The sequence below is a fragment of the Bactrocera latifrons genome, unplaced genomic scaffold, assembly GCF_001853355.1.
Source record: "Bactrocera latifrons isolate USDA-ARS-PBARC rearing strain unplaced genomic scaffold, ASM185335v1 scaffold_159, whole genome shotgun sequence".
NCBI lineage: Eukaryota > Metazoa > Arthropoda > Insecta > Diptera > Tephritidae > Bactrocera > Bactrocera latifrons.
This window is the reverse complement of record NW_017535063.1, coordinates 458,801-469,819: the sequence shown is the minus strand read 5'-3', so window position 1 is coordinate 469,819 and position 11,019 is coordinate 458,801. Positions and strand designations below refer to the sequence as shown.

General features: G+C 35.9%; 1 protein-coding gene across 4 annotated transcripts in view; it reads left to right on the top strand.

Moving 5' to 3' along the window:
- LOC108966337 (syndecan) overlaps positions 1-11,019 on the top strand; it is a 471,998-nt gene that overhangs the window by 2,471 nt on the left and 458,508 nt on the right. For 3 of the 4 annotated variants that reach the window (XM_018929190.1, XM_018929189.1, XM_018929187.1), the window contains exon 2: positions 210-594. In XM_018929190.1, coding sequence (XP_018784735.1) covers positions 385-594 — 210 coding nt within the window. In that variant the 5' untranslated portion in view covers positions 210-384. The remainder of the gene's footprint in view (positions 1-209; positions 595-11,019) is intronic. The other variant, XM_018929188.1, reaches the window with a different exon arrangement.

Below are 11,019 nucleotides of genomic sequence, written 5' to 3'. Positions count from 1 at the left end.
AACATAGTAACGATTCTGTTGGACCTGGAATGATTGCAAAACAACAGTTGAGTTCTGAGAATGAAGGTTAAATAATTGAAAAATATTTAAAATTTAAATAAAGTTCGCGCGAGTTAAAAAAAATTCTTAATTTCAAAATGTGCAAATTCAGTGTTTATTACAAAAAGTGTTTGTGAAAATTCATTTAAATTYGTTTTTGTCCTCCTCAGCTATTCGGAAATATTTTCAGGCGCTGAAAATAAATTTGAAAGCAAATAAATCTCTGGGATTTAATTCCTCTTTTATCACTGCGTTTTTTGTACGTCTTTTGAAAAATATCATAAAATTTATTCCCAAACGTTATCAACGTATCAAGTAAAATTAAAAACAAAACCAACAAAAACCATGTGTAACATCTACAAAAACGCATCGCCAACATCAACTACTTGGATAGCAACGTCGGGTTCGGAGATGACGGCGGGCAAACGGCGCGCGGCTGGTGGCATTTTAACCAGTCTCACGCCAACACATGTGACCACCAGCGGTAGCAGTAAATTTTTACTCGCGGTCACGCTGTTTGTCCTGTTGGSCAGCGTTAACGGTGCTACTGATCAGGTGAGTTAGTTAAGGCATTTTCTTAATTAGTTTAGTATATTAAAGTTAATAGCATACTAAGTGCAACTGATGAGCTTATAAATTTGAATTACTTCAATCATTTTCAAAATATTGACTTTTAAAGGATATCTAAAGTTCAAGCAGTGTACAAATACATACGTATTTATGACTGACCTGACCATGTAAATGAGAACGAAACCTTTTAATAGGATATCTGGTTACCTTAAACCATCAGTGAGATTACTTGCAGATCTCTTGTTGCACTTAAGCCTGACTTTTAGTGCCTTCTGCAAATTTTGGATTTTTAGATTTCAACTTATTTTTCTCGCCACCAGTAATGGTGCGTTTTATAAATCTACTGTCCTCAGCTATGTTTTCAATCACTTTTCCGACCTCTACTCGACGTAGTTTGGGCACGTTTCATAGCAAAAATATTAACCAAATTGTGTTGAGTGAATCCATAAAATATGTTGAGATCTTACACTATCTCTCTGATGCCGATAAGACGATTTTCAAGCACTGTTTCTTTAAGAAAGAAAGAAGCTTTCTTTGACTACGAACTTTACTGAATGCTTCGTGYCACTCAAGTACTTRTTTAAATAGACTCCCCAAAACACTTCTATAACATTTTCTACCAATCGAAGCAAATTTTAAGCAACATCATTGTTTTTTTTWAATATAAATTACTAGGCAAACTTTACTTGTTTCATTTTATAGCTTGCGCGTGAAATTTAACTGACCAGTCCGGTTCAAATTTGATCAGTTGGTATTTTTGCAAATAATACATTTGTATTTTATAGCYTTTTTTTAGTCCAAGAGTATGTTGGTACGAATTTCAGAAGTTAATATGAAGACCTTTTTTTTTAATGACTATTATTATCCATTCCAAAACCAGTTGGTGGCTTATAAAACTACCTTTTGTTTTTTTTATAGCTGGGTTCATAAATTATAAAGTACATATTTACATTGTTTGTACATATGTATTTACGAACTTATTTTCAAGAAAATCTTCTATAATTTTCTCCTCTCTTACTTTGAAAAAATGTCTTAAATATTTTAAAGTTCTGTGCAAGTACAAGTACAAGTGCAAAATATATGTATATTCGCAAAAMAACTACATTTTCACATCCTTACATGTTCTTCACACGCTTACTTTATGACTYCCGTAAACAGCTGCTTCAATTCATCAACACTTCAATAAACGAATATCAAAGTACAAATTCGCCACAAAATTATTTTCCAAGAACTGAATGCAAATAATAAATGATCCAAAAACAAATGGTTTAGACCGCAGCGAAAGTTATGCTTATTCTGTAAATCGTCAGCGAGTTGCACCGAGACGTCGCTGAAAGGAATAAATMATTAAAAGCAAAATTGCAAAATGCTGACATTTACGTGAATGGTTGTTAAACGGTTATAAACCGCATTTCAACGGTACTTTGCGATCGGCCTGCATAGACGAACATGTGAATGTGCAAAATATCCAAGAAATCAGAAAAATATAAATATAACTAAGTATATGCGCACATACGCGATGGAAGGCTTGGATGATAGGGAAACCGATGGAAAAATTGTAAATACCTGAAGAGAGCGGTGTGGACAGCTTATGGGCATACGACTACGGCCTCTTGAGCAAGTGAAAACACATTGCTCTTCTCCCGCGCAAGTGTATGTTTTTGCGCTGATGAATGTCTATCCAACAACGGCATTGCCGATATGTAGGCAGACGTCGGCTCGTTAAATGCAGTAGTTGTSCATGTGCGCAGTCAAAAAAGACATAGGCACTTACATACATACATACATACATGTAAGAAAAGTAAAAAACCTTGTGAAATCGTCACAATCTTCGCACAATAAGGAAATGGAGTTTCACTTGGCTGCTACAATGTTTACTGCTGCTGSTGTTGTTGCTGTTGCTACTACAATAGTTCCTTCTACATACAATGTAACCAGTTCGACCATTACAAATGCTGTACTTTGTAGGTGCCGCCATTGTTGTTGTTGTTTTGCTGTTGCTGCGGTGGCTATTTGTTTACTAGTGCTTGTCTGACGGCGATACCATTCATCGCAATTGCCTGGCCCATTGTACGGACGTTATTGCTCGCTAGAGCCTCTATTCATCAGGCTTTGCATTTATCTGTGGGTCGGTTGTTCAGTTTTTGTTGTTCTATTAATACTTGCAACTACTGGTTTTGCACTGAACACTTCAAAAAATGGTCACCTACTATACTCCCAAAGAGACCAGCACCACGCATAGAAGTATGGAAGTGGTATCGAATATTTAAGCGCATTAACCATGCAACACCGTAGTTTCAATACGGTCCTTTATGGGTTATGTGTGTGTTTTTTTTTTTGTTTGGTATTTGTAGTCTGTGTGCAGTCGTAGTTGTTGTTTGTTATTTCTATTTCATTTGACTGACACTGACAACTGTCACTCTAGCAATTTGACGTTTGATGTATTATGGTTGCTGCAATTTASTGCATTYTTATTGTTGTTGTTTTTTGTTTTGTTTTCATTTTTACCAGCATTCTTTGCGAGTTCAATAGTTGTTGTATTGAAAGATTGTTTTGTGGAAAACCAAAAATTTTGTAGATATTTGTAGTGTGGCGGTGGCATAGTTATATCCCAGTAGTATAGGTATTTACTAATATCGGAGGGTTTCTCTGTCACTTTTGTTGGCGTATGAGAGTTATTATTGTTCATTGAAGTGTCTATTTACAACACCAGAGTATGATGTCCGGTGTAAGAGGCTTAGTATTGGTCTTTTAACATACCAAAAGAGTTCCAGACATGTAATACCTACCTATGTAACTTTATTAACGTCATGACGAAGGATTACAKTTAAGACTCCCATTTTTTTCTATTTTCGGACTTAGAATTAGAGTTAAAACTACCTTTTTTCCGTACGGCATAAGAACCAAAATAAATCACGGTTTCAAAACAATTTAATGTTCATCTTAACACGATTTTGTGTAATGAGGTAAAAGCCATAGTTCAATACTTGCCATTGTTAACAGCTATCTTCTGGTTGAGCTGACTTTATGGAATATAAGCTGATTATCATTACAAAAAAAATCATAGATAAAGTACTTAAGTTAGATAAAATCATTGACACTATCTGATTTTTGAGGTTATATAATTTTAGAATATTATTGGAAGGTTAACTTATAGAGTATGTTTCAAGTTAGAATATTTCGTTTTTTTACTTTAAATATATTAATCCAATAGTTGATTATAAAAAGCATTTAATTATTAAAATAAATAAAAATTATACTTTTTGTCTCTCCCAGGGGCGCAACTTATTGTTAGACGTCAGCCACATTAGTTTCTTATTTTTACCACATTCTTAATTAAAACTTATTTGATTTTTTAAAAAAATTCCAAGTAGATTTTTTGACACTTACGAATCGTTGATTGATTCTAGGAATTCGTTTTATGAAGCAAAAAGTGAATATATTTTTCATGATAGAGTATCACCATAAAAAATAACAAAATGTTTTAGATTTTTCCTCAGTGGAAGTTTGAAACCATAGTTTACTCACATTACTAACCAGACATCAAGGTAACTGTGGACAAAAAATAGTAATACTTTTTAATTTAAATTTCGCGGAAAAACCAATTCCTCGAAAAATTTATTTTTTTAGGTTGATATGACTGCCAGTGACATCTGTGTATCATAATAATCATTAAAGTTTGGTATACGCTTGTCTTTCTAAGGTACAWAAAGTTCATTCGACGATTTTTACGATTAGTGGAATTATTCAATAAAGGTGTTAAACTAAATTTTGTGTTCGGAATCAAATCTTTGAWGCCRAAACGTTCGGAATGTTGAAAAAGGCCTTCAGTGATAATTGTTTGTCACGAGCAACTGCTTTTGATTCGTAGAAATTATTCAAAGAGGGTCGAGMACGACGTTGAAGACGAACCATGTTCAGGACGGCCACCAACCTTAAATGATGATCAACACGTCGATAAAGTGTACCAATTTTTGCTTGAGAATCGACGATTAACAATCAGATATATGRCTGGAATCGTTGGAATATCGGAAGAATCAATGAAAACTATTTTGAAAGATCATTTGGGCTTAAGAAGAGTGAAACCACGATTGGTTACAAAATCACTCATTCTATCTTAATAACATCGTCGCGTTAACGTTTGTGAGACAAGGATTTCTAACTATGAAGACGTTTTGAAATGTATAATTGCTTGCGATGAGTTTTGGATTTATGCTTACGACAAACAGATGATCAATCGATCAAATATCGTCATAGTAATGTGCCGAAGCCGAAAAAATCACGTGAAAGCAAGCCAAAAATCAAATTTGGACAGTTTCGATTAGTGAGGTGTGGTGTACTCTTAATTTCTTTCCGACCGGAATTATGGTCTGACAACTTWTGGTATTTGCACAATGATAATGAACCGTCGCACACTGTATTGATTCTTCGTGAGTTTTTTTCAAAATTTCAAGCAATATCGTGACTTCGGCCTATTCAGCAAACTCAAACGATCGCTGCAGGTAACCGTTTTGGGTCAAYTGAAGTCATTAAGTTCCGGAAATTGACTTTAAATACTGTTTCGAAGATTGGRGAAAACGTTGGCAAAAGTGTATTGGGACCACGCGAATTAAGTTGAGGGGGACGACATAGATTTCTTGGAAAATCCTATTCATTTAATTTTAATAAGTTTGCCATAGTTCTGATAAATATTCAAATATATGGTTTTTATAGTGCCACTACAGTGCATTGCAAAGTGGATTCTATAATCCGTCAACTTATCAACTTTTGGGATGACTTCAACAAATTGAGGAAGCTCTTAAAATTTTTATTTTCTATTTAAAAGATATTTTCAATTAATTTTCTTTTTAATTGCAAAATGTAATTTGCGAGTCAAGGCACTAAGTTTTCAAGCAATAAATTCCACAAACTCGGAGCCCACACGCCGCAAACACAAATGACTTCACTGACTTAGCCGCAATGGCAACGGCTACGTCGGCGGCGGCCAGCGTCAATAAAAGGCAATCAAGTCAGATACACGTAGGAAGCGGTTATGCTGTCACGCTCTAACCCAGGCGAAGTGAACGGTTAAAACAGCTATTGGAAACGGATGTGATTTCCATGTTTTGAAAGCGGTGGCAGCGGGCGGCAATGCCAACACAAGCGAGGCAGCAATGTTGCATTCGTCGAGTGATATGCGTTGTTTTTGTTTTTGGATTTTTTTTTTGGTTATGGCAAACTGAATGCACATGTTTTGTATACAAATGAAGGCAGTAAGCAGCAGAATTAGAATAGAAAAGCGTTCGAAAGCGAATGGGCGAATAAAAGTGTGCTTGAAGTGTGGACAGAAGTAAACGATATGATAAAGAAGAAGCAGCAGMAGAAGAAGAAGTAAGTCCAATCAGCTTGGAAGTATAGCACAAGATAATGTAGCGAATGCTAACTCCGAGAGAGTGATAGCGYGAGAGCGCCAGGTAAATTTGGAAGGCAACTCAATGGAAGTAAAAGAGAGCATAATGAAGTAAAATGAGCAACTGAAGTTATTGAAGAGCAATATTTGTAGCTGTAGAAGAGGATATAAAGAAGCGTGAAAAAAGCGAAGGCGTAAGCGGGGTGTTTATTTGGTGTTGTGTTTGTTGGGTAAAAAGAGCAGAGTGCCCGCTGAAGTTTTAAGGGCGACGAAGTTGTTGACAAAAGATACAAATGAAAATAAAAACTGAAGTTACTGACATCGTGAGAGTATGTGTGCGTGTGTGGCATAGAATAATGAAGAAGTGATATAAAAACAGCAAAGGTCTAAGCTAAATATAAAAGCAAAGAAGAGCAGAAGAGAAAATAAAAAACGAAATGGAAAAATGAAAAGGAAAATTGTCGAGAGCGCGTTAATGTATGGGCCGGAGCAAAGCCAAGAAGACACTCGTAATTATAGTAGTAGCAGCGTGCAAAAAACACGCTAGACAGTTACAACAAACACGCCAGCGTTCATAGGTATTTGAGCAAAAAACGYTCACCTAGGTACAACAACAAAAACTAATGACAGCAGAGKTGAGACACCAGTGTTTAGGACGTTAGTAATGGCATGCGTGTGCGTCGACTGYGACTGMAACAGCGCCAGTGACCGCGCTGCATGTGCAGCGGCCAAAATGCCGCATATGGTGAAGCAAGGAGGGTAGCACAGCGTAAAGCAATGTGTCAATACGGCGACACAATGCGCTGTTGCCATATTTCAATTTTTGTGGCTTGTCATCTGCGGTATGAACGTCGGCGCATCCGCTGTATCTGCTGCCTGCTTGCTGTCTATCGCTTGCTCGCTGCGTGGTTAATAGTTTGTTGCTGGTGTTGTTTGTTTGGGTATTTTTTCATGTCTGGACTATGCATACATCTGATTTTATGGGTTTTTTCTGCGTAGTTTGAGTAAGTGTGTGTGAGTTCGCTTAATTTTGTGCGACAGCGTGCTGGCCGCCTGCCTTTAGTTAGTGTGTTGTTGCTGTGCGGCGTTTTGGAATTTTCTGTTTTTGTTTATATTTCGCAGCAAGTTTTTTTCTTTCCATTCCATTTTATTTCTGTACTTGTTTACTTTAGTAGTGGGTATGCGCGCATTTTGACATTTCACTTCGGGGAAAAAAATAATAATCAAATTTATGAATCCTTTAGTTTGCGCTGCACTGTGCATTTGTTTGTTTGTATGTATTTCGATATAAATATAAATTTTCCCAAATGATTGTTGGCTTGATGTTTCACAGATGCAGCCAAATAATAAGACAAATGCTAGATTCGTTACTTTGTTTTTATAAATATATCTACACACATATATGTATGTACATTGGGGCGGGTTTCTTAATAGGCAGCTACGAAAAAATTGCGTGTCTGGGAAATGTTCTACGGATTATTCTAAACAACTTTGCGTAAGAGATTATGGGAATGAAATAGGTTGCAAGCTAGCGATTTTAAAACGAAGTTTAACAAATCTGCGTAATCGTTTATAAGAGAGATATACTTACGTATGTTTGCTGTAACAGGTCAATTGAAAATTCCTCAGCCTGACATTTGTAGACGACGCTAGTAGAATGAAATCTGTATGATTTTTARTTAGCCCTAACCTCCAAAAGGCGCTTGTAAAATTTTAGCGTATCATTAGTTAGTGAATTAATTATATCATTTTGAGTTAAACTACTGAAATGGATGAAAAAGATTTTCGAGTGTTCACAAACTATTGTTTTGGAAGAGTAAAAATACAAGAAGCAAAAACTAGGCTTGATGACGAGCTTCCGAAAATCAGCCRTAAAAGATTGGTATGCAAAGTTASGAACGAAGACGGTGAACGCAGTGGACGCCCAAAAGAGATTGTTACCGACGAAARCATTAAAAAAGTCCACACGATATTTCCAAGGTKTTGTGTCGATATGTGACAATGGATGAAAAATGGTTCCCTTAATTGACTCCGAAGTCCAATCGACAGTCATTCGAATGTGGCGCACGCGATGAACTCGCTCGAAAGCTTGGGAGAACGCAACACTCTGCTGGCATGTATGTTTATGTTTGTGTTTTACTGTGGTATACCGGGGATTTTTCAACTTAATTGTTAACAAAATTTCTACCGCCACAGCTCCGTTTACATGTCTCCAGTCTTTTGCATGTCTTTTCGATGTTTGAAATCAGTWTTACTGCTGGAATTTCAGTTATAGTGCGCTGAATTTTGTCTTCGAACCTTTAATTTAACATACCCCTTGAGAAAMTAATCTAGAAGCCTAAAATAGCGAGAACGATACATGAAGCTTTGCACCTTCTTGTTGGAAATAGAGATCGTCCGTGTCGATATCTTCAAATCGCAGGGAAAAAATTCGGGCAAACATGGTTTTCAAACGCTTGCGATCACGCTCTAGCGGTCACTATTGAAGGCAGAAATAATTCCCGATGATGCCGTGCTATCACAATCCGCTATAATCGGTCAAGTTTTGAAAGATACAGAAATAATTCCCGATGATGCCGTGCTATCACAATCCGCTATAATCGGTCAAGTTTTGAAAGATACAATTGCGTTTCCTGCCCCGCACGAGGATTCGACACACCCTACTAACGACAATTTTGTTTGTTTGACGAAGTTAGTAAGGCGGAATTGAGCCTCATCTGAGAAGTTGATTTTTTATGAATAGGAGCTACCGGGGAATGTAAATTTGTATAACAATATTGGACAAGTTTCAAGCGTTATATCCACGTGAAACGTGACGTAATGAAATGCCACTGACAAAATTTGATACTATATACTATACGTATACTAATCTGGCCGCTACGAGCTGTTAAGTTAAGTCAATTGAAGCTAAGTTTTGGTATTTTAAGTTAAGTTGAATCATTTGTAGAATTAATAAATTTTGAGATTAATTAAATAAARWTAAGTTACGTTAAGTTGGCTGAAGTTGCGAATTAATTAAATACGCTCAAATTACCTTAAGCCAATCCTAGTTAAGTTGCGCTAAGTCTATTTAAGTTACGTTAAGTCAAGTTAAGTTAAGTTAAGTTAAGTTAAGTTAATAATTTGAATAAAAAACATAATAGTTGAATATAAGATAAATTAGGAAAAGTTAATTAAATTACGTGAAGTTAGCTTAACCTACGTTACGCTAAGTCAGGTTAAGTAGTGTTGAATGGACTAAAGTTATTTTAATTTGTAGCAATTTAATTYAAGTCGAGTCAAAATCACGTAATTTCTATTAGTAGACGCTGTATTACATCTGATCAAATTTGACCTGGACTGTAAAAAAAAGACTTTTTCACTTATTTTAATGTAAATCCTTTTTAGCACCTTTAAATAGAACTGGAACAAAATCTACAATAAAGTTTGGTAATAAAATACATGAGTAAGTATTTTTTTGACAGTCCGTCTCAATTTTTTTCAGCTATTATATCAAGGTATTTGCTCTGTATTTYACCTTATCTATTGCCGAGACTGCTGTGGCTTTCTTTCTACAGTTAATCTCCATTTTAATTACACGTTTCAAAGGACGCTAATAAATATTTAGATACAGCTATAAATTATTTTATATATAAAATAAACGTACATATCTGCTCAATAAAAAAAAAAAACACATACAAGCATAATACTCTTTTATCAATATCAATCAATGACTTTTATTTCTTCTTCTTTCATTTTCTTCTACTTAAGCATGTATGCATGTACATATATAACCTCAAAGAAACCGTTGAGATATGTATGAGATTACAACGCTGATAATCGAAAAATCGAAAATGACATCTTCTGATCTAACATCATCAATTAGCTATTAGAAGTAGAAAACACACACACACACACACTTACCTATAAGACTTCGTTCTAAAGTTTTCTCTTATATTTACAAACATACATACATATGTATATGTAAGCCGATATATCATATCAACTTTAGCATGTGGACAAACAAACAGAAGACAAAAGCCGATGAGCTAGCCAAGTTGACGGACACACTATTGAGAGTCGCTTTTGAGGCGCTGATTGGGCGGCAATATCGGAAAAAGTAGCATAAAAGTCAAAAAAACAGGCGCCGAGGGACCCACACATAGGCATGAGTGAGAGTATAAACAAGAAGATGCCCACATGGACTTCTATATATACATATACACATAAACATATAGTGTGTATATTAATAGGGATTTGTACCCTAACACGATTGCGTGGGTTTTTATATCCGATGCTTGCAACAGATTAGATGCGGCGAGATTCTACACAAATATATATACAACTGTAGCTTTGTTGCTTTGCAATCACATTTTCTTGTTTATATTTTAAGCCTTTTTTGTTTAGCTTGTCTCCATTTCTACTATTCCAACGATTGTTTTTTCTCATTACAACTTTTTTTCGTTTCTTCATTAACGACATGTAAACAAATGCGTTTGTTTTTAGGTCCAAAGACCCGAGCAATTTGAGTGGGCGACGGCGAACTTAAGCCGTTGACTGCCATGCTACAGCACCACAGGGGAATACCCATCCGCACAACAACAAGGCAATGACACGACTCGAGTAGCGTTGAGTTGTAAGTGAGTCGAGTCGAGTGAAGCCACACTAGAAAGGCGTCGAATATCAAGCAGCGGGCGACAGGCGCTGGACACACATAATTACATAYATATGTATGTACGTATCATGTATATATGAGTATGTAGGCATGTGAGTGTGGGTCGTGTAGCACGGCCGCTTGGCTAACTGGCAGCTTAGTTGSCTACTGTGGCATGTGCATTAAGAAGGCTAACTYGGAGAGACCATGCAAMTTTTAACATAAAAGTTTTGATTTTCACTTCTTTGAGCCGTTTTTTATAAGTAATTGCTTATGTTATTATTATTATGTATTATCTACCAATAACTGCAACTAAAATTTGCCTCATGTTTGGGTCACCATGCAGCATTGCTCACTGTTCACCATTAACACATCTTCTTCTTCTTCT